At 42.7% G+C, this 24,689-nt stretch overlaps 1 protein-coding gene across 3 annotated transcripts in view; it reads right to left on the reverse strand.

Moving 5' to 3' along the window:
- The window catches only part of KCNH7 (potassium voltage-gated channel subfamily H member 7), a 374,740-nt gene extending 350,356 nt beyond the window's left edge, over positions 1–24,384 (reverse strand). For all 3 annotated transcript variants that reach the window (XM_081943612.1, XM_081943611.1, XM_081943610.1), the window contains exons 1-2: positions 23,857–24,384; positions 20,237–20,467 (exon numbers count right to left, since the gene is read on the reverse strand). In XM_081943612.1, coding sequence (XP_081799738.1) covers positions 20,237–20,467; positions 23,857–23,932 — 307 coding nt within the window. In that variant the 5' untranslated portion in view covers positions 23,933–24,384. The remainder of the gene's footprint in view (positions 1–20,236; positions 20,468–23,856) is intronic.
- Between the last annotated feature and the right edge of the window lie 305 nt (positions 24,385–24,689).

Genomic DNA, 24,689 nt, shown 5'->3' on the forward strand with positions numbered 1-24,689 from the left:
TTAAGTTTGTCAAAGAAAGTTTTTTTAAAAAGGGGGGTGGGAGGGAGGGAGGGGAGAAAAGAAGGAAGGAGGCAAAGAAGGAAGGAAGGATAGATAGATATATGGAAGGGATGGAGGGAAGAAGAAAGGGAGGGAGGGAAAAAGGAAGGAAGGATAGATATATAGAAGGGAGGGAGCGAAGAAGGAAGGAAGAGAGCGAGGAAGAGAGGAAGGAAGGAAGGAAGGAAGGAAGGAAGGAAGGAAGGAAGGAAGGAAGGAAGGAAGGATAAGTGTATGGAAGGGAGGGAGGGAGGAAGGAAGGAAGGATTGCTTTGATATTATTTTAACTCATTTTCCAAGATTCATAAAAATGTCATTCAAATTTTCTACAAGACCCAGAGTTTCAAGTAATTAAAAGTTTCAGCCTTTCTCAATTTGGTGTCCTTTACATATGGCATGGCATCCCCATGGTATATGTAATACTTTTGCTCTTCATATTACAAATAGATGATTCCTAGGGATAATCGTTCTCCCTTTACTGAGTCCTTTCCTTTTCTTTATTGCTACAGTATAATTAAAATCTAATTTCTTGTTTATATTTAATTGATACCAGGTTCATGAGGAACAACATGTCTTTGTTTTCAACGATATATTTTTGGTTCTGTTATAAACTATTTTTACATTGGTTATTCTTAAAACCCAATTTTCCAGCTAAAAACTGGAATAAAGAGACCCACTTCATCTTTACTTTTTAAATAAGAGTTCTGCATGGGATAAGATGCTACTTGGGTTTATTATATTTCTAAATCTTGTAAACTAATAGAATTCCCAGTCAGCTTCTATCATTTTTCACTGTAGACAAGTATGAAATAATTTCCAAGTGTTTCCATTTTTCTCTATTCCAATCAAAGCAATTAAATTGTTACTGTTACTTCCCTCAGTTTTCCTTTCCTTCCCTTTCTGTCTAAAGGTATACACTGTTTTATACATTGCAATAAACTTTCAAAATTTTGGAGAGATATTTTTAACAAAATAATAGCAATAACGAATAAAGAATCAAATTGTTATGAAAATCCGGCTTATTACCTATATAGAAGGAATAAACATTTGCAAACCAAACAATGTTTATCTGCATTTAGTGACACCGTCTATCATTCCCCCAATTTAATTATTGCATAATTACTTGAAAACTGATTCAGTGAGATTTGCTCCATTGCTCTGCTTAATCTCTGATAAAAAATTCACATGCTTAAAAAAAAAATGAGGTGGGGCATTACTCCTGCTTTCTATTAGAAATGACAGAATTTCATCTCTTTTATAAATGAAACAAAATGAATAACCATTAAGATGTGCAAAAAAATTAAATGGCCTGTTGTATGCAATGTAGGTTGTTGTTGTTGATGATGATGGTGATAGTGATGATCAGGACGATTTTCACTAGGGGTAAACTAATCGTTTATAATTTATTTCCATGAAAGAGGCAAGTGCGTGACTCACTAATGTTCTGAAAATAACTGCTTTGCTTTGGCAAGAATATGCCTGATCATCTTGCATTAAATACCCTTCATGGGAATGACTAATGTGAGACACTGGTGAAGAGGGCACAGCAAGCACCTGAATTTTCGGTGTCACATAAGAAAAGTACATCTTCCTTCCCCTGTCCTTACCACTTTCTGTAGAGGGACGATCGAGAGCATCCTGTCATATGGTATTACTGTCTGGTTTGGATGCATTACTGCTTCGGACAGGAAGGCAATGCAGAGAGTGGTGAGGACAGCAGAAAAGATTATTGGTAGTTCACTTTCTTCTATTCAGGACATAGAATATAAGCACTACTTGAGCAGGGTATGCAGGATTGTCTGGGATGCTACACATCCCCTTTAAGTTCTGTTTCCCCTGTTACCTGCTAGGAGGAGGCTTTGTGGGATCCGAAGCAGGACATCCAGATTCAGTTACAGTTTTGTCCCATGTAGCATCAACCCTGTGTACTCTCAGGTTTCCTCTTCCCGCTAGGTATTCAAGATGGACAGTGATTAATATGTGCATATATGTGCATGGGTGTGTGTGTGTGTTGTGTGTAGGTGTGTGTTATGTATGTGTATGGGTAGATATATACTTTCTTTTGAGAGCAGGCAACCAAATTTCATTTTTAATGTGGGCCGGTGTGCTCACAGTAGAAAAATGACAATAAAGGTTATCTTATCTAACGAAAGAGCTTCCTTATGTATCTATCTAGGCTACCCCTGTCTTGTCCTCCATTACTTTTAAAGGCTGGATGTTCCTGCAACATTTGCTCAGTCCTTGTTTCCCATTTTGTCCCAACAATGGTATAATTTTCTCAGAACAGAAATCAGACTATTTCTCCCTGTGCTAAATGGCCCCCTTCAAGGCTCCCTAACCTTTCCTATATAATCCACCAAACAAATGCCTATAAAGAAGCAACAACAAAACATCCCTTTTTCTGGAAGGACATTGGGCAATCTGTCATAACTTAATGAGCGTAAAAAAAAGAGTGCAGAGAAGAGCAACAAAGATGATTAGGGGGCTGCAGTCTAAAACATATGAAGAACCATTATAGGAACTCCGTATGTCTAGTCTGATGAGTGATATGATAGTAGTATTCCAATATTTGAGGGGCTGCCACAAAGAAGTGGAGGTCAACCTATTCTCCAAAGCACCTCTGGGCAGAAAAAGAAGCAATAGATGGACATTAATGAAGAAGAGAACTAACCTAGAACTAAGGATCAATTTTCTGACAGTTAGAACAATAACAGTGGAACAACTTGCCTCCAGAAGTTGTGAATGCTGCATCAGTGGAAGTTTCTAAGAAGAAATTAGACAATCTCTTGATGTCATTATCTTATTCTACTGCAACAAAGGGACTCAGAAAACACCTTCTCTTTCTTTTCTCCTTCTTCTCTACACTTTTCCCTTCCCCCTAGTTTTCCTATTATTTGTTTTTCTATTTTTGTATTTTATATTATAAACTAAAAAAAAAGGAAAACTCAAAAGAAATAAAATAAAAAAGAAGAAACTGGACAGTCATTTGCTGAAATAATATAGGTAGCATATTAATGTTTGGATCATAGTATGATCCAAATACAATTAATTTTTTTTAAAAACATTTGGTATTATTGCTAACAACAATAAAAACAACATCACCAAATCACTCTGTCTAAACATTTGAAATAGCTTCTTCAGCTTGCACAAACATAATCATTGATGGTACTTAACAATTTGTGGCTATTAACTAGTAGAAACACCCATTCTCCTTGGATTTAATCTTGATAAAACCACCTGGCAATTATAAAGCAGCCAACAGAAGAAGAATACTAAAGACTAAGTTCAAGACTAAAAACCACACAAAATGCTTTCAGGGGACCTGGAAAAAATGAGAGTGGGTCAATCTGCATTCATAGCCCGGGTCTGCAATGTAATATGTGTGTGCTTCATTCAGGGCAAGCAACATGATGTCTCTCAGATATCTGAAATATACTGAACTTCTATCAGATATATTGAACGTCTATCAATAAACATAATCAAGGGATAAATGTGGATGCTATAGCATAGTGATGACGAACCTTTTCCGTACGGTATGCCAAAATTGTGTGCATGTGCACTATTGCGTGTGCATGCCCACTCAAATCTCCCTGCCCACCTGCACATGCATGCGCATGCGTGTGACCCCCTCCTAGCCTCTGGAGGCTTTCCTGAAGCCTGGGGAGGGCAAAAACAGCCTCCCCCGGAAGCCGGAAATAGATCGTTTCCGAACTTCCAGTTGGCCCGTTGGGGCTATTTTTCAGCCTCTGGAGGCTTGGGAGGGTGAAAACAGCCCCAACGGGCCAACCGGAAGGGTGAAAAATCAGCTGACAGCTGTCATGCCAACAAATGTGCCACAGGTTCGCCATCACGGCTATAGCACAAACCATCTGAAGAACATTAGACTGCCTACATCATAGCTTAATCCTTTTACTCCCCCATGGACTCCATTACCAGCTTCACTACTCTTGTTCATAAAAAAAAAACCATTTATGCTTAAGTCAGCTGTATCCTTGTGGGAAAACTTTAAAGTAATGGAGATATATTGGTATGTTCATTCCGTTTCGATCCTGTAGCCAGAAATGAATCTTAGGCAACTCCAAGAATTGCCTTGGGGAAGAGTAGGATTAAGCTACTTGAAACAACATTATTTGAGAAACTAGCATGGACACAATGTACAATTTGGACAATACACATACCTCCCCACACACATACACCCCAAAAAGCAGACACTATCCCCATAAAACAGATACCACCAAAAACCTCTATACTTTCATATCGTTATTTCATAGACCTCTGTTTTAGGAAATTGTCTTTCAGTTGGGAGAGAATATATACAGTCATGTGTATAGCTTGAAGATCCAGATAGGACATAGAGCAGCATGCAGAGCTTCTCCAAGGTGATCAAAATACCTAGTCAAATTGCAGGTGAGCAGGAAATGAGTGTAGCAGCAGCAGCAGCGAGGAAAGCTGCTTGGTTTCAAATCTAGCTCCGTCTGGATCCTTGGAGGATGAAATTACAGAATAGGAACAGCGCTGAAATTCAGCTTCTTTAGGAATGCATCTGAACAGGCTACAACTCTCAAGCGATGCCCTGAGGTTTGAGCACTAAATTCGTAATCAGAACAGTGTTATTTGAGGGGGAAATACACAAGCTGGTTTGCTGCTAGACAGTTTTAAAAAAGAGCATCTAATGGTATCAACAGATCTCAGATACCACTTCATTTGGTATCATATAAATGCATCCAGAAAGCCATTGGGGCCACTAGCTACTTATCCTTCTTGAGCTCATATGAGGTTAAAAAAAGAGCTATGTATACAGTAAAATAGAGACCCAACAAAATATATCAACGATGGGTAGGAAATTGGGGGTTTTATTTTCAAGCAATAAACCATCAATTTGGAATGGCTTCTGTCCTTCAAACTTGAGCGTCCTGGGAGTGTGTCCACTGAATTGCTGTGGCATTTTCAGTGCCTGGTCTTCATTCATATGTATCATGGACAAGCAGATTGCCCATGGTGCTGTCTATAGTACAAACACTTATCTTTGGTTTCCACAGAGCTGTTCTATGGTTTGACTTTTTAACCATTGCCTTTGTGCATTATGGATGGAGAGAAGGGAAAGAAGGAACAAGTATTAGCAGACATTTGTTTGGGAACTAAATATAACCCATTCTGAGCTGCCCAGATGAAGAATGGTGGAACACAACTAATAAAAGGAATCTGAGTTGGCAGGTGGCCCTACAGTAATCAATTTTATCACCTCCAGAGCACAAGGTCAGGCCTTCAAACTTTCATATATTAAGTACAAGATGTAAGGAGCCTCAGTGTCAAATCTCAGCATTTGCTAGAGAGGTAAGAGAGAAAGTGTGAAGTTTGATAGGTGACATAACATCACCACCAAAGTGGAATCTTAATAACAACTATCTCCTTCAGCTGGGAGGAAGAGATTGTAGTAACGTCTCCCATCCGCCGATGAAAATACTAGAATTGCCACTCCACTGGCAATTAACCTCTGAAGAAAGTCGGCTTCATTGCAAATATAATGAACTCATAGTACAGAATATTTGAGTTAATTGAAATCTTGTTAGCTCTATTCATTCTGCAGTTCAAAATCTTATGGCAGCATTAGAAACAAATGCAACATATTCTATCTCCAATTTCTTTCTTTATATATAACACATACATTTTACATGTTCTGAGTGAGAAAACTGGTGGTGTCTTATCTGTGTGGTTTGTGATGCTATTAGTAATCGCTGTTGAAAAACAAAGCAGATATTTACAAGGGCAAAAGGGATTTACGTTGGTGACCTTTAAAAGCTTTTTAGTGAACTGGGTAATAAACAGGGGCAGGGAAGGGGCGAGGAGATAGAGGAAACAGACCTATTCTTGATATTAAAAATCAACATGCGAAAATGAAAGTGCTGGGTTTTGTCAAACATTCTGTGATTGCAAATTTCTTATAAGATGTAAGAAAAATAGCTAACTATTTTTATTCCCTCTTTGCCTAGGGTTTGTTTCTCTGTTTTTATAATATTTACTGTTTTTATAATATTATACATCCGTCCATCCATCCATCCATCCATCCATCCATCCATCCATCCATCTATCTATGGTTTTTATATGTCGATTTACCCATTTGCTTACATCCAGGTACAATGATATGACTATATTTAAATTGAAAACAGATTCATTGTTTGAAGGAACCAGAGTGGTTAACATTTCAAAGACCATCATACTGAAGCCCTGAAGTAGGGTAATTGAGCTAGCAAAAAAGATGAAGATGACTGGGCTGGAAGAATCCGACTCTCCGCAACCTGTTGTAGCACCCGCCTAACAAATGTGGCCTCGGGTGATGCATACTGGTCCATTTTGTAATGCTGAATAAAAGGAGAGGGTGAAGCCCATATGGCGGCTCGGCACACCTCCTCCAAAGAGGCCTGAGTAGCCCAGGCCACTGAAGTAGTCGCGCTACATATGGAATGGGCCATGATCCGCACTGGTGGATCTTGTGATTGCACAGAATAATCTTTTGAGATACATGCCCGGATCCAGCGCCCCAGGGTTGTCGACGATGCTTTGCATCCTAACAACTATGGATGGAAAGGGATGAACAAAGGGGTGAACAATGCCTCTGTGTGTTGAAAGAGAGAGGTTCTATGGATGTAGATATGTAGAGCTCTACGCACATCTAGAGTATGCCACTTGCGTCCTCTGGGATGAGATGGGGCCAGGCAGAAATTAGGTAGAATGAGTTCTTGGGAACGACGAAAAAACAAGTTTACTTTTGGGATGAACAACGGGTAAAGCCTCAGAACCACTCTATCCATATGAAAAACATACAAGTCCTGCCTGATAGACAGAGTGGCCAACTCCGACACCCTCCTGGCTGAAGTGATGGGTATCAGGAAGACCATCTTGAATGATATGTAACGGAGTGATGTCTCTCTCAGAGGTTTGAATGGCGGCCCTGTGAGTGCTTGGAGCACCATGGGGAGATCCCAGGTCAGATCCCAGGTGCACTACAGGAGGGCGAAGGTTAGAAACCTTTTAATGAGGAGATTGTATGCCAATGATATGGGCGTCCCACAGCAAAGAACTGGCAAAAGGGCTGCCATCTGACACCTAAGAGTGTTAGGTGCCAACCCTAAATCCAGACCTGCTGGGGACAGGCCCTTCAAAGTCATGGTTTGCTGCTCAGCCGCCAAGCGATCAGTTTGATCCACTGGGGGTCTGGATGGGTGAAGGATCCTTGGGTTAGAGACGAGGCTTGAGCTGGGAAATGCTATGGGGGAGCCATGGAGAGAGCCTTGAGGTCCACGAACCAGGGGCGATGCAGCCAAAAGGAAGCTAGCATCTTCTGAATGACCCGCAGTGAATGAGTGAGAGGGGGAGAAAGGCATAAAGCAGGCGTTTGGGTCATGAGCATCTGACTGTGTCTACGCCCTCTGCCCACGGGTCTCGTACCTTGTGAAAAGGTGTGGAACTTTTTTGTTGTTTTTGCTGGTGAAGAGGTCGGTGGTGGGCTGGCCGAAGCGTCTGACAAGTGACCAGAACAGGTGAGGATGGAGGGCCCATTCTGACTGGTCCAGGTGAGTTCTACTCAGCCAATCAGCCGTGGTGTTGGCTTTGCCGGAGATGTGCTTGGCCCGTAGAGATAGGAGATTGGTCACTGCCCAGCGACCCAGGCGCATGGCCTCCTGCATCAGAAGTTTGGACTGTGTCCTGCCCTGTCGATTCACATGGGCCTTGGCAGTGATGTTGTCTGTTAGGACTAGGACATGCCTGTTGACCACTGCATCCTGTAGGTGGAGGAGCCCCAGCCGAATCGCTCGAAGCTCCAACCAATTGATGGTGTTGCGCTGTTCCGACTGAGACCAAAGTCCCTGGGCCACTTACGACCTCAGGTGTGTGCCCCACCTGGACAGGCTGTTGTCGATGGTGATCGTCACCCATGGGGGTTCTGGGAATAACAATCCCTGCTGGAGAACCGGGAAATCCCACCATGCTAGGGACTTCAGGACCTCAGGGGAAATGTGAATCGACTTGGTTGACCAACTGGTGTCGTCTTTTTGGTACGGCAGCAGGAGCCATTGGAGAGGCCTTTTATGGAGTCTGACCCATGATATTATTGAAAAGGAAGATACCATCTTGCCCAACAGCTGAGAGAGTATAATCAGCTGGGCCTGATGGTGTGCCCTGACCTGCCTGACTAGGCCCCTTAGACTGCTCTGATGCTCCTCAGATAGAATGACCCTGCATTGACCCCTATCTATGACGGCTCCTAGGTGGAGCAGTCATTTTGTTGGTGTCAGATGGCTCTTCCCCAAGTTGATAGAGAACCAATGGTCCCTCAGGATCTGGAGAGTCATCTCCAGATCCCGCGAGGCCTGGATTGGAGACCTGGACAACAGGAGAATGTCATCTAGGTAACACAAGATCCTGATCGGGTAGGCCCTTAGATGAGCCATGACTGCCAACAAAGATCTTGGTAAACACCCTCAGAGACCAAAGGGGAGAGCCTGGTATTGGAAATGTCTCCCCCAATAGCAGAACCGCAGGAACTGCCGGTGGTCCGGGAGAATGGGGACATGGAGGTAGGCCTCTGTAAGATCCACCGAGGTCAGGCAATCGTCCCTCCAGATGCCCTCCAAGATAGTCAGGAGGGAGTGCATCTTGAACCTTCGGTAGACAATATGACGGTTCAAGGCTTTCAGATCCAGAATTGCTCTCCAACCCCTTAAGGCCTTGGGAACGATAAACAGAATGGAATAAAACCCTTGTACCCATTGGTCCTCTGGTACCAGTTGAATGGCCTGGATGTCCAGCAGGTGCTGGATGGCCTGGTCCATGAAGTGTCTCTTTCCTCTGTACCACGATAAGGGGCAGAGGAGGAAACGCCTCCAGCGGGGGAAGGAGAAAAATTCTAGGGAGAGGCCATGTTTTACCCTCTCCCTGACCCAGGCGTTCATTGTGACTTCCTCCCACCGGTCGGCAAAGAAGGCCAATCGGCCGCCGACGGGAAGGTTGTCCTGGTAGTCATTTTTGATGACGGAAGGGCCAATTGGACCCAGTTCCTCGGTAGGAGTGCTTGGGCTGGTAATGTTGCCCTCCTCTGACTGACCTGTCCTGTTGCTGATTCTGTCTGCCATAATATTGTCGTGATGGACAGGGGAAAGTGAATCCCTCATCCAAGCTGCAAAAGGGCGGCTTATGATGGTAGGAGGACGCCCTGGATTCTGGTTTACGGAATTGGGAAGGAAGGATCTTTCTCTTGTCTTTGGACTTTATCAACATGGGTTCCAAGAGCACACTGAACAGCTTATCCTTGGCAAACAGGGTGGAGGCCAGGCGCCACTTGTGTTTGGCATCCGCCTGCCATTGTCTGAGCCAAAGCATTCTCCTAGGAGAGATGGAGGAAGCTATGGATTTCGATGCAAATCTGGCCAGGCTCAAAGAGGCGTTGGCAGAGAATTGCAGGGCCGCCTTAATTTTATTAAGGTCTTGGTGTGCCCTGGAATCCGATGCGGGGATCTGTTCCTGCAGTTGTTTTAACCATTGGAGGGCAGCCCTATTGAAAAAAGAAGAGGCCGTAGAGGCCTTGATGGCCCAGGAAGCCGATTGACGGCCCTTAACTAAGATGTGTTCTGACCTCTTATCCTCAGGTTTCAGCCTCCTCAGAGATGCTTGGAACCAGGGAGGGTGAGGAGTGGGCCACCACTGGGGCATCTGGATGGAACCTCAAGAAGTTTAGTTAATTCAGGCCCCACATTAAAGAACCTGTTGTCTTGGGAGGTGGGGAAGGAGCCTGACCTGGGAGAAATCCACTGTCTCTGAACAATGTTCAGAAACAGTTGAGGGGAAAGAATTACCTCCTTCTGGACTACTGGTACAGAAAACATTAGACCAGCTGAAGTCACTGGGGTGAAGGGGCCTGCCTGGGCAGCCTGAGCAGATTCCTGCCTTCAGAAGAAGAGAGGTAAACATGGAAGAATGAAACAGGCCCCCCGTGGTGGGCTGGTCGGCCTTAGGATCCTTATCTGCAGTTAGATCTGAATCCCTATTAGCTTCCTCCTCTCCAGAGGAGGAAGAAGAGCTGCTAGTAGATCTGGAGGGCTGTTTGCTGTGCTTGGTGTTGCAGTGGATTGTCTGGATTCCTTACTTTTGTGCTGTCTATTGTGGTCTGAAGATGGGGAAGCCCTTTGTTCAGGGAGTCCGGCAGCAATGCCTGCTTAATTGCCTCTGAGATGATGGAAGCCATATCAGGGTAGGTAGGCAATGGGAGGCCCGGGCGATGGAATAGTCCTGGCTTCATGGACATCATCCTCTGCAGCCTCTACTTCAGATTCCTCACTGTCAATTCCTCCAGTGGGATGGGGTCAGCCTCCTGGATGGGAGTGGGCTCATTTGGAGGACTAATGGAGGCCTGTAACAGTTGTTCTGCCATCCTCTTGGCTGCCTCTCTTTGGGCCTTTCCGAACTGCTTGTCCAGGGCCATTTGCTGCCTATCCTTATCTTTCTGGGAGGTTTTGGACTTCCCCTTGGACTTTCCCTCTTCTTGGCAGGTGGATTATTCCTCTGTCTAGTAGACCTGACTCCAGATGTGCCCTCTAGGGGATCTTCTGTTAGGGGGGGAAGACTGGTCCATCCCTGCTTCCATACCCATCATGCCAACCCGCACCTGATTTTAAGGCTTGCCTAAGGAGGAGGGGGTTGGTTGTGCTAGGCACTCCAGGGCTTGTTCTATGCTGGAACCTGCTGGGGAAGTCTGGTCTTGCAGCTGAACAGTCCTGCCTCTTAATTACTCTTCAAGGCCACCAAGGGAAGCAGGGAGACTGGGAGGGCAGACAAAGGGGGCCCCCACTCGCTCCACGAGCTCAGCTAGAACAGATGATAACTTTGGAGTCTGATTGCAAATTCAAAATGGTGGCTGCCTCGTGGTGAATTCAAAATGGTGGCCGCCCTCTTCGCGCCTCCGACGAGGTTCTCACAGCCTTCCTGACTTGGCTGGGAACGATCCCGGTCATTCCCTGCCCCCTCTGCCACTGCGCAGCTCCCCTGGGGCAACTATACACTCACTGCGCTCCGGAAGCTTGATCTGGTGTCCTCTGATCGCTCCGGAGCCAGGCTGCACCTCGCAGTGGCTCCCTGTGGCTGTAGGAGCCTTTGGGGATGAAATCAAGTAAAAGAAGGTAAATTAGTCGAATCTGCAAAGAAAGAAACAATTTGAAGGTTGATTTGGAGGTGGAAAGGCCAATTAAGGTGGAATAAATATAAGAGAGAGAGAGTTTCACACGCCTGTCCTTGGAAATTTACTGAGTCACAAAGCTGGGTGTGGCTGCAGGAGAAGGCGTGTCTTAAAGATATCAGTCCTATTGGATAGCGCACAAGTATTACCAATGTATGGAGGCTGTCTCCGCCAATCATGGAGAAGGATATGTTCTGTAGGCTTCAAGATCTGCTTTAGAACATTTTTGTCACCGTTTTATAAAAAATGGTGGCACACATCTTTGCTTTTGCTTTTTCGCACCAATGACCATGTTACACTAGCATAGGCTAGTCGATTTCAACATTCCAGCAAAAAAGAAGCAGAAGCAGAATCTAAAGTCTATGTCAGCAGTATGGGTAGTCCTACCAGGCCTACAGGTAGTCCTTACAAACATTCATTTAGGGACCCCTCAAAGTTACAACGGTACTGGAAAAAAGTGACTTATGACCATTTTTCACACTTACAACCACTGCAGAATCCTCACGATCATGGGATCAAAATTCAGATGCTTGGCAACTGACCTATTTTTATGACAGTTGTAGTTTCCCAGGGTCATGTGATCACCTTTTGTAACCTTCTGACAAGCAAAGACGATGGAGAAGCCAGATTCACTCTACAACCATGTTACTAACTCAACAATTGCAGGGATTCACTTAACAACTGTGGCAAGAAAGATCATAAATGGGGCAAAACTCACTTAACTAATGTCTCAATAAGCAACATAAATGCTGTGGTTGTAATTTGAGGACTACATGTACAGGAATATTGCAAGAAAAGAGAGCCAAATTTGTTCTTGGGATAGGTCCCTGTTTTCTGTAGGAATCCAAGTGTATGCAATGCCAGCAATACTAATTGGTAGATCATGAACCAATAGAAAATCGATGAACTTGTCAGTTTCCATTTTAGATGAGAAATATGCAAATCACACAGTCAGGCAATGCTCCATGGAAAATGCAGACTCGTGTCCTACTACATTGGAAATGATACTGGCTATAATATAGGCATCCAACACTAAAGGTTTTTTTTAAACTTAATAACAGCAGATAATTTAATAACTTAAAAACCAACTTCCTCTACCAGATCATTTTGGCTGCCCTGAAAGTATTGGCCTTTTTTATTGCAAACTGTCAATATGCTTATTAAATTACAAATTGTTTGAGAGCCTACAGTAGTTATCAGTATATCAATCCAGGAAAAGAAGCAAGCTAGCTAACAGGCTACAAAGCCTATGCTGCAAAAATCCAGATGACCGCTAGAAGGCAGTAATTTTGCTGCCATTCAGTGGCCATTCAGTTTTTCTTTATCGCATTGATTTTGAAAGGCCATAGAGAAACAAGTTGTTGGTTATTTAATCACTGTTGTTGGGAGAAAGGAAGAAAAATATCAGTATGACTTTCTGCCCCAAATGCCAACATGACTTGACCAGATTTACAAACACTTCACTTCTAGGACATTTTTCTGCTTCAGGCAACAGAATGCCTTGAACAACCCCTACTGAAATCCATCACATGGAGTCAAATGACACTGTAGAATAATATCCTATAGACAACTGCATCTTTGTTCACCCAGCCTAGCATTGCTCAGTGCCACTTACTTTCCAAGGGTCTTGAATCTTCAGATAGAGCCAGAAGAAAAGTCTAAGTGAAACACTGGACAGTTGGTTAGAGCCAGAACAGATCATATCAAGCAAGATGGACCAAAGGTTTGGGACAGTAAGATTCTGCAACTTCTTCAGTCTTTATTTACTCTTTTCATCATAAAGTCCTAAGTTATCATGTGTAATATCCATTGACAAAAACTGGCTCCCTGTGGTCTACCGGGTGCGTTTCAAGGTGTTGATTACCATCTTTAAAGCACTCCATGGCACAGGACCTAGTTACTTGCAGGATCGCATCCTGCCCCATACATCCCTGCGACCAATTCGCTCTCACAGAGAGGGACTCCTCCGGGTGCCGTCCACTAAGCAGTGCCAGAGGGCGGCGCCCAGGAGCAAGGCGTTCTCTGTGATGGGCCCAGCCCTCTGGAATGACCTCCCCCCCGACATTAGGACTACTACTGACCTCCGCTCCTTCCGCAAGAAACTCAAGACCCAACTGTTCCAACTAGCTGGCCTGGCACAACTATAGCTCTATCTTCTAATCCCCCTGGCAATTTTAAATTTTAGGGTATTTTAATGTTTTTTAACTTTATTATTATTGTGTTATTTTATAAATTGTGATAATTGATGTTGTGAGTTCTTATACCTCCTCCGTGCAATATGTGATATGTATTTTCTATTGTACGCCGCCCCGAGTCCCTTCGAGGAGAGGGAGCGGCTTATAAGCCTAATAAATAAATAAATAAATAAATATTAATGACTTACCTCGCTGGGTGATAGCAAGGCTGTATCAGATGAACACTTCACTAAGGGTTATGGAAAATGGTAACAACAATATGTATTTTTTTCTGAGTGCATAGTTTAAGTCATCTTTAAAACTATGGGTTGGGAAATCTATTGATTGATCAGTTCAACACTAGTTCATCAGTTCAACACTGATGTTCACCAATCAGTCAGGAGTCATGCTATTTCTCTCCGGAATAACAAAATGAATTCTTTGGAGTCATGATTTCCAGTTCTCATTTTAACTGTGCCCATCTCCTGCCTTTGCGCTTCTCTGAAAAATTTCTCCACCAACATGGTAGCAGGACACAAGTTCACCCTCCTGTCAATAATCCGTCTTCTCAGGACCTACTCATTCTTAGATGTTTCCTAGTTTGAGAGCCTTGTTGTATACCTATTACACAAAAAGGATCAACAGACTACAATATCCCTCAATTGAATATGCCATGCCATCCTAAATCCTTCTACAATTATAGCTTTTATGTCAAAGCTTTACAGCTTTATCACCTCAAGCAATATTTTACAGCTGTCAAGAGTGATTTATGCAATAATGACTTCAATGGCAAAATGAAGTCCTCAAAGGAAGTGCTGTCACATATTTCCATGGCAAATAACTTTATTGAAACAAAAATATTGATGTGCTATGCAAATACTGTTTTACCTCCAAAGATACCTAATCAGATCAGTCCTTAAGAATAAAATTAAAAAATTGTATACTACAACAGATGTTATGAAGCTTATGTGAAAAAAAATCCATGAACAGTACCAGTTGTTATTCAGAATTTAAATACTTTCTGGTTTAGTAATTTTGGACAGCATTTTTTTTATACAATTGGACATACGATTCACATATATTTCTATATTGTAACCTTTCCTCTACTATGAATAGGATAGCTTCAAGTGTCAAAAAGAATGTAGACTTTGCTTTTAGACCAGAATAATTCCATTGCAAGGTATCTCCAATAATTTTTTGCTTCTTTTTGACTCTTTTATAATAAGCCACCGAGTAATAGCTTGTATGTGGCATAAGATTCAAAACCTTGGCCAAATGACTTTATTAGATAAACAGAAAGGAATGCAGCTTAAGCACAACTCTATAATGGAAGTAGCCGTAACAATTACATGCATAATTCCATATAGTAATTTTTTAAAGACCATGGAAGTGTTGCCGTGCTTAACTTCCCACAAAGGTAATGAATCCAGGAACATTTCAAGGTTGCTATCCAAGAAAACCAAGATTAATTGCTGTGGCAATGAAAATTAAAGTTTTTTAACCTGCAATTGTATCTCTCAGTACTGAGCAACAGATAGAGCTCCAGATATCGTGAAACCCCACCTTCCCACCTTCCCTAACCAACATGGCCAATAACAAGGGACTGAAGACATTGTGGTACTATATTTTGTACTCTACACCTGCTCTATTTAGTACAAAGGAACGTCTTCTCACTTGGATATAAGCAGATATGCTTATTGTTGTTACGACAGTCACTATCCTAAGAACAGAGAAATTAGGTAATATCTTATTGTTGTTGTTGTTACGACAGTCACTATTCTAAGAACAGAGACATTAGGTAATATCTCATTTTCAGGGACAAATAAACTGAAACATGTTTGCTTCAATCCAATGAATGCATAATCAACTGCAAGGAATGGTTATGTGCATGTACATATATAATCACAAAGGTGTGATTACAACCTTTGAAGGCTCTGCACACAACTCCTAATACATTTTAAAGGTCAATAAGCAGTTCCTGCAAAGCCCAAGCCTTCCCTTTTAATCTGTACATCAGTATTTTTTTTAACCACTTCCATTCCAGTTGCTCGTAGTTATTCTGAGTTCTGTTCTGACTGAGGCTTCCCAAGAGCATGAAGCAAACTCCTTGTCCCGACAAAAAACCCTTTTATTAATTTTCTGTGAATTCTGCTCATTCACATCCAGCAAAGTCTTTCAAGAAAAGATTTACAGTCACAGACCTCATATGGTTTGGAGAGCTGACAGGCCGATATCTGCGAAATTTGGCAAGGAGTCTTGGAGAGTCATGAACCAATTAAGCAAATGAATTGTCTCCTGCAAACTCCACTCCCCTTTCGCTCCTCTTTTATTTCCTCTGGGAGGGGCCGTTCATCATCCACCTGTGGCCTTACTCCCAAATCGACCCGTTCTTTAGCTGTTCCCTTCATCTGGCAACTCTGCACATGCGCACACTGGAAATAGGCTCCAGCTGTTCGTCTACCTCACTGATGTTTGACTCTGAAGGCAGCTGATAACTGGCATACGGCCCTGACCCCCTCTCTGCCTCCGACACGGAGCCCTCATCAGAGCCTTTCCCAGAATCCAGGACTGGCCCATGTTCTCCCCAACCGCCTCACTGTCCAAATCTGCTGCCACTAACTTCCCATTAATTGGAAATCTGTCGGTTTTGTCATTTCTGTGGTTAGTGGCTGAAGTTAAATAACAGGCTGGTATTCACACAACACATGGGCCCACAAAAGTCTAATTTAGACTGAAGCTATCTAAGTTTTGTATTCCATTTAAATGTAGAAAGACTGATAGGCAGTCCTCCACTCATGAGCATAATTGAGCTTGAATTAAAGTTGTAAGTCATGATAGTCATTAAGCAGGTCATCACATATTTGCATTCAATTTTACAATCTTTTCCATGGCAGTCATGAAATGAATAACCATGGTCATTAAGCAAACCCCAAGGTTGCTAAGTGAATACCAGAGTCATTAAGTGAACCCATGACTGCAATGGATATTTTTTTTACCAGAAACCAGAAGCAAACATCAGTTTCTGATTTAAAAAACCATTGTAAATCATAGTCACATCACCGCAATATGCTTCAAATAGCTTTAAATGCAGGCCAGAGTAACTAATAGCAATAGAACTTAGACTCATATACCACTTCATAGTGTTTTTACAGCCCCTTCTAAGTGGTTTACAGTCAGCCTATTTCCCCCAACAATCTGAGTCCTCATTTTACCCACCTTGGAAGGCTAATCCAGTCAGGATCGAACTGCTGGCAATCAGCAGAATTAGCCTGCAATACTGCCTTCTAACCACTGCACTACCCTGGCTACAATCATGTGACTGGGGAGGCATCAAAACTTTAAATTTAAGATCGTAAATAGCCACGGGGAGCTCTGTTGTAACTTCATCATAAGTTGAGGACTACCTGATGTGATGGAATATAATGCAGTGTCACAGGAGGGAGGAGCTCTTTTCCAGAGAGTAAATAAACAACATAACTTGGAATCCTTTATGCAGGAAAAGAACAAAGGCTGACATCTCCCCCCCCCCCCCCGGCAGTCCAATGTGTATATCTACTAATTATGCAGGTACATCTGCCAAGATTTCTGTCCATGGTTGAACAATAATAAACCACTCTGAAGTCATCCTCAGTTCCTTGGGCCTGGCACTGTATACCAAAAAGCTAGAATTCTTTAGAAGCATTTAAAAAACAAATAATTCATGTTGCACAATAAGAGTCAAGAATTCACTGGTGTGCCTTCCCTATTCGGTCACGCCGCTTTCTAAATAATCTTTTGCCAATCATATAAATAATATTTGTGCTACCAACTTATTTGGTTTTACCAGAGTTACTAGGCTGCAAAAAGCCAGTTGATCCCTATAAGGCAGCAAAATGTTATGGTTTTCTGCCTCTCTTCACCGTAAACTAGTGGCTGCCAAATCTTTCATGTATGTTTAAAAGCCAACGTTTCTTCAGGAGGTCCTGAGAATTGCAATACGGTAACGGTGCTAGGAATCTCTGTGAGAGACCTACATTGTCTGTTACCGAAACAACTAACTTCATCATAAACTGAGGACTACCTGATGTGATGGAATATAAGCTGAAGTTCCGAATAGATGACCTATTTCTGAATACAAAGGAAGACATAAAATTGTGGGGATTCTCTATTCCATAGACAATAGAGGCCAACATCTTAATCTTTGTCCTAGCAAATCCAGCAAGATTGGTAGTTGCAGCTTCTTGATCCTAGGCCAACTCTTCTGTGTATATATGTGAGACTGATGTATGTACCGGTACAAAGAAAGAGGGGCTTGCATTATGATGACTCTTCCTCTGTCTAGTTCCTTTTGACCTCTCCCATCTGTGAAAGCTGCAGTAGGAGAGTTACTGAGAAAATAGCTACTAGGATCCTAAAAGAAGGACATCATAGAAATTTGAAAAAATAAATGAAGAACATAAATAATATTCACCACCACATTTGCAAGAATAGACATGAGTGGTGCAGTGCCCTAGAGGTGGGGCTCTCGCCTCACAATCAGGAAGCTGTGAGTTTGATCCTAGGTAGAGGCAGATATTTCTCTCTCTGGGCACACTGAGAATATATCTGCTGAAACAAACTCCACATTAGCAACAGGAAGGGCATCCGGCCAGTAAGCACCCAGTTCCATTCAGTTTCCCAGACTCCACCCCGCAAGGGATTATGGGGTCATTAAAAGACGATGATTTGCAAGAATAGACATACTTTTTCCCTGATCTGGAGACATTGTTTTAAGGAAATGTGCTCATTCAAACTTTTTAAAATTTGTGCTTGTTTTGTTTCCAGGAATTACATTTATGAGTGAACGGAATCCTTCAGCAATACCAGTCCACCAATGTCACCATAACCATTGAAGAGATACAGAAGTCACAGCTTCTTTAAAGTTCAATTGTCACTTTATGATCCCTTTCACTGTCACAATTCTCAAATGAATGTAAACAGCACACAGGTGGATCTCTGAAGCTTAATTAAAGCTCATGATTTGAATATATTACAAATTTGCATTTGTCCTTCAAACAGATAATACAGTGCAAATAGCAATAGAAGAACAACAACATACTGATGTATTTCTGCAACTGAATAATCAGAAACTAAAATAAACAAAGTCCTGAGAAATAAGTAGTATTGTTACTCCCTTACCTGGATACATTTTGACCAATAAATGCCCATTAAGTTCATAAGCAAATACGTATTATATGAGTCCTACTAAAAGTAATGATTCATTGTGCAAATCTAAATCAGTTAAAAATTCTGCTGGTTAATGACAATAAAGTTATTTCAATTTGAAATCAGTTATACCTTAAAAATATGTGATTTGACCTCTTTGAAACAGGTATTCTTTTAAAAAAAATCCCCACAGTTATTACACAGTATTTGAAACAATAGATGACCGTTTAAACACAAGTATACTGTATAGCAGCAAGCATCTTAGTCTATCAAGTCAAATTCACCACTTATTTTAAATATATTGCCACATAGGGGGTTTTTTTTTTATTCCACAATGTGGAGCAACAATTAGTATAGATCAACACCGCCTATGGTAGAAAATACTTATCAGTCCTTCATTTGTTTGAGGTTTACATATGTGTAAGGGATAAAATGATAAAAGTTGCCTTTAAAATGACAATCACATTTTGTATACAATGTGATTGGATTTTTAATATCAATCCAGTATTTAAAACCTGATTCAACAATTGGGCACATTCTCCACTGTTCTCGGGTTGTCAACAGCCCTGTGCAATGCTTTGGATTTCATTCCAAAAAGATGCTCTCGACCATACAAGGGCACGAACATAGCACCTATCTCAAATTCCTTTTCTGGGAACAGAGGTAGAACACATTGTGGGAATAAAATCCAGTATACTAAGCAACCCAAATTTTCAAGAAGATTCATTGTTAAATTTATAATGAAAAAAACGTGGAGAAAGCTATCCTTACTCATTACACAGTTACAGGTGCATATATCCCAAACCATGTTATTTTGAAATGCTTATAATGCTGTATTTTGACATTGGGACAATTCATTCACAATCTTAACTGTAATAGAGAATGTAGAAAATAGAGAGAATGCCAACAAATTCGATGAATGAACTTAGCGAAAAGTAATAAATATATAAGGAGGGAAGAGATATGAATCATAATTCACTGGAAATAGTAAAATGTGCATATTCAGCACGCATTCTTACATATAGCACTTGAGTTTTAAGCTTGAAAACAATCACCATTACAGACGTACAATTTGCCCAGAAATAGAATCCTTTCCTCCTTCCTTCCTGTTGTGTACTAAATTGAACACTTAAGCCATAAACAAGATCCCTTTGGAAACCCCTGCACTGACATCACTTCAGCCATTCAAGTTATTTAGCAATATGAAAAACGCAAACCTGCTTACACACCAATTCAGAGCTGTGTTTAAATGAAAGAAAAGTGGATTGCTGGTGTGGAAGGGGCTATTCCTCTATTGCAGTGTTTCTCAACCTTGCCAACCGGAAGGTGCGTCATCTTCACTTCCAGGAACACCACAGCCAGCAAGCATCTTTGAGTTGTGAAGGCTGAGAAACACTGCTTTAATTTGTGGCTAGGATAACAGTCCCTTGTGTCCTATCTTAATTTCCTAGAATGGGTGGACTGGCACGTTCAAGATGTCCAGGGGGAAAAAAGCATCACACATTTCATAGGCGCTCAAGAGCCAATGAGCATCTCAACCATCATGGGAAGCTGGCTTTCCAAACTTCTTTTGAAAGAAATGCCAAAAAAAAAAAAAAGGAAACTACTTTACCATCTTTACGATAATAGGTAACTTCCATTTTTCTCTCCTCCGATCCAAGCAACGCCTGGGCAATTTGGGCAATGTGGTGCCTTTTGGTTTCTGGTCCATGAAGGAAGTCGCAGGTGCAGGGTTTTTGCATGACATCTGGCCGGGAGAACCCCGTCATCTCGCAGAAGCTATCATTGCAGTAGATGATCGCACAATTCTGCACTCTGGCATTAGCAATGATGAATTTTTTATCTGCAATAAAACAAGGCATTTTTTTTTTAAAAAAAAGGTTTTTAATTTGATAAACTTTAATAATGTTGGACATAGTGTGACATTTCTGGCCTAGTCATTTCCATAGAGTTCTTAGATCTTACAACAATAACAGTTTATATCCATTACATAGGTATGTGTAGTCACTCAGATTACCTACCCATTAATCCCTTTCATTATATAGTTACTATCAGTACATATACATATCCAATTCCTACCTATCATACAATATTGATACCATATTTCCAATTCTTAACTTACACACGTTTTTCTGTCCTGGCCTTTTTCCCTTGTTTCTAACCATCGGTACCATTTGTCCCAGATTTCGTGGTATTCCGTCTCACCAACAAAGCATTTTTTTTCAAGACTCTTATGATATCTCAAAAGCCTCAGGTGTCTGTCTAGAGAAGGTCTGTCCCTGCATCGAATTTCTACATACGTTGAGCTTTAGTAGAGGCCCTAAACACCACCCTGGTGTACCGAAGCTCTTTAAAAGTGACTCAGTGGGAGGCAGAAGAATTAAAACTCAAAATCAGATGACTTCGTGAGAGAGGGAAATCCATTCTAGGAAGCTGCTTGCAAAACTTAGTCTGGGTGAAAAGCTTAATACTGGCTTACTGTTCTATTGAAAAAAAAAGGCTTTTTTTCTTTGTGCTGAGAACTGCTCATCCAAACTATTGAAAGAGGCTTCATTTCTGAGGGTCTGAACTCTAATGAAAGCTTTGTAATAGGCTTTTGGACTGGGGGGGGGGGGGGAACAGGAAAGTTAAGATAATATCACTGGGCTTGCAAACAATTCTGCAAACATATTTAAATAGATTATAAAACTAGCTTTCCCACTGTCACAGTAGATGTTGGTTTTGCTAAATATTTGAAGAACGCTATTCGAATGAAAAAGGCTAGCAGGTATCCTGCCTATGAAAAGATTCTCAAAAACAGGAATCTATTCATTAAAAGATGACTTATTTTTGTAGGACAGTTGGCCATCTAGCCCCAGATCTCTCCAAGGCCTACATATGACTTGAGCCCATTCAAAGGACACTGCAGCATTATAGTCCTTAATGTAACAGAAGGGGGGAATGATGAGATAGTACAGCAAAACCAAGCTGCCTTTATTAGAATGTAGTGAAATGAAATGAAAATGCAGTGTTTTCCACTGATTCCCCCTTGTTTCTTTTTCTTTTTTGTGCTCCTATCTAATTTGGGAAATCTAGCTCCCAGCACCTTTCTAGTTCTTGTCTAAATAGGTAGCCCATCTATTTTCTAAGGTCTTTATCTTTCCTATCACTTACTATTTGGTTATTTTAACAGGAGATGCCATAGATGGAGAACCTCTGCATGCAACCTAGGTGTTTTGAATATGAAACTTATTTGGCACAGGAATGCCTTTTTGTATTTGCCCTACCTGAGGTGCTAAACAGAGAGAAACCTGAGAGCAGAGGTTAATCTAGGGCAGCATACAGTGAGAAGGAAAACAATTTGGGGGGAAGGGGGCTACCTAAGGCACTTTCCAGCACTCTTTTGCAAGAGCAGGTTGATTTGAACACTCTTGACGGCCCTGTAAGATGATCCTCTAAACACAACTGTGGGATCCTTGTTCTCACAAAATCCAAGTGAAAGAATTTAATTATACCGCACATCTAATCCTGACTGTATAAAGCAAGATACTGTGACTGGGCCGATTTTCCTTCTCATATGCAGAAGTAATGCAACAGAATTGCCGAAACATATGGTTTTAGGTGATTATAAGGGAGTAGGAGGGAGCAACTTATAGCCTCAATTATTAATTTATATCTCAAAGCTATTAATGTACTTTAATGGAGGATTTTGCTTGAAATTTTACTCACCCGTGTATTCTCTCTACAGAATCTGCACTGCCTACTCAGTTTTGCTGAGCCTGTTGTTTTCAATGACAGGCACAACCTTGAAGCCACATCTGTCACAACATTAAGGATCAAGGAGCAAGATATTTGCCTCACTTCTTTTCCAAGCTTCATCGGAGCTATCCCATGGCAGAAGTGCACATGAGCTATCTCCAAAGGCTAAAACATATTTACACTTGAAGACACAGCGAGAAGTCTGCAAGGCAAGGCGCATCTGTTTTGATTTCGCTCAACCTCATTCACATATTTTGTGAAATATTTCTCAGGCATGTCATCTTCCAGAGAAGAGACCCTGATTACTGACAAGTTCTCTTCGCAGCAGCCGTAATGTATGTCGCTCAATGGCTCGTGATGTACTTCCTTATGGAGAGATAATTAAGTCCACTAACTTTATTTAGTAGCTTCCTTCCATCTAGAAAAGTTGCACTATCTGACTTTCACAGGGTAGGAATCTGTTAGCTTGATATCCATAGCGTCATTATAGAATTGTTAGTGATCTACTTATACTCTTCCTAGGCTAGTTTCAATGTATCTAGAGTTTATTATCTCGTTGCATTCCAATGAAATACTTTTCCATTTTTCTGTTTTCAGGAATTGACACAGACAGACAGACAGACAGTCAGAAAGGCATAATGAAATACTGAATTTGCAATCCTGCACACACTTATCTAAAAGTAAATCCTTATGATTACAGAAACACAGCATTGCATTGAACCCACCTTGCAGCTCTAACCCTATTTTCAGAGCAAACGTTTTTGAAATACTTAAAATGAAAGCTCATGAGAGCCAGCCATATACTTCATGCTCATGGTTAGACAACTTTCCAAAGGGACTGGCCATTTATTGCAGTTTCACAACAGTTTTAATGTTTCTTCATGACAGCTCACAAAAGGCTCTACTATGGTAAAATGTTGAGTCTTTATGATCCCTCAGGGCTTTTGATGCCTTTGAGCCATAAGATCTGACAGGGATCTTATGGCTCCCCCCCAGAAAAACCCTAATTCATCCTGGTTCAGCCCCGTTTTGAAAGGGCCTGCAAGAAACTTTTTTCACCAAGTCAAGTCAAACAAATATCTTTCGGGCAACCAAAGGTCAGGTTTTCAACTTCCAGGCAGAAAAACGGCACACAACTTTCTGTCTGCCTTCCATAGGACTTTAGGCCATCCAAAGCACATGCCCCCCCCCCCTGCAAAAAAAAAGATGGGGCAACAATGCATAAACAATGCGTTTTGTCTCGGCCCTTTTTTGCCGAGGAAGGAAAGGAGAACAATTTGCCAAACTAAATTTGCCGATTTGCCAAAGCGAGCCGCCCTAAGGACGGGAAGGAAAGCTACCCCGATCGCCGTCTTGGAGAGGACTCAGCCACCCAAGGATGCCAGGGGCAGCCCTTGCCAAGCCCGATGGCTTGGCGTTTCAACTTGTCTCCGTTTCCCCTTCCTTCCCCGACGCCGCCACCAGCCCCCTTCCTCCCACACACTCCGAACTTACTTTGCCCTTCGAATTTCCGGATGATGGTCCCCAGAAAGGTGTTTTGTGGCGCCACGTGACCTCTGCGAACTGGCATGTTGCACGACCTCCACCTCCCCGGGGCGCGATGCCCCCTCCTCAGGGCTTCGGCTCGGTCCTCCTCCTCCGGCTGGCTCTGGCTCTCCCTCCGGCTACCCTTTGCGAGATCTCATCTCCTCGGGGGGCCGCCGGGCAAGGCTCGCTTTCCGATCCTAGTAGCAGCAGCAGCGCCGCCGAGCAGAGGCAGCCTCCCGCCCTCCCGGTGCCTGCTCCATGTTCAGGCTCTGCATCGGGGCCAACCTGACGCGCTCGCTTTCACCTTCCCTCCCTCCCACTCACCCCCGAGAGAGAAAAGCGGGGGGCAAAAAATCGTTGGCCTGAGGCGGCGGCGGGGGGGGTGACCTGGCTGAGGAATCCGCCCGAGGTGAGGGGCTTGCCGCGCCTCCGCTTCTCCTCCCGCGGAACGCAAGACCTCGCCCAGTTCCTCCCCTCCTCGCCACTCCCGGCGCGAGTGATGGTCGGGCGCCGAGGCGGGAAGACAGAGGCGCTGCCGGCTGCTCCGCTAGCGAGAGGGAGTGACGTCCCTCCCCGCGCGGTTACGGCAGCTCGGTTACTCAAGCGTGGCTCGGCGGCGAGTCAGCCCGCCCGTAAATCTTCCCCTCCACCACCACCCACCCGCCCGGAGCCGGCGACGGAGGAACTCCGGCGGCCGCGAGGAGCTACGATCCTGCCGCGCGCGGCCGCATCCCGAGGATGCCGTCGCCGTTACTGCGACGAGGCGAAGCCGAGCAAAAGGAAGGGAGGAGCAAAAAAGT

The sequence above is a fragment of the Natrix helvetica genome, assembly GCF_964273705.1.
Source record: "Natrix helvetica genome assembly, chromosome: 1".
Lineage (NCBI taxonomy): Eukaryota > Metazoa > Chordata > Lepidosauria > Squamata > Natricidae > Natrix > Natrix helvetica.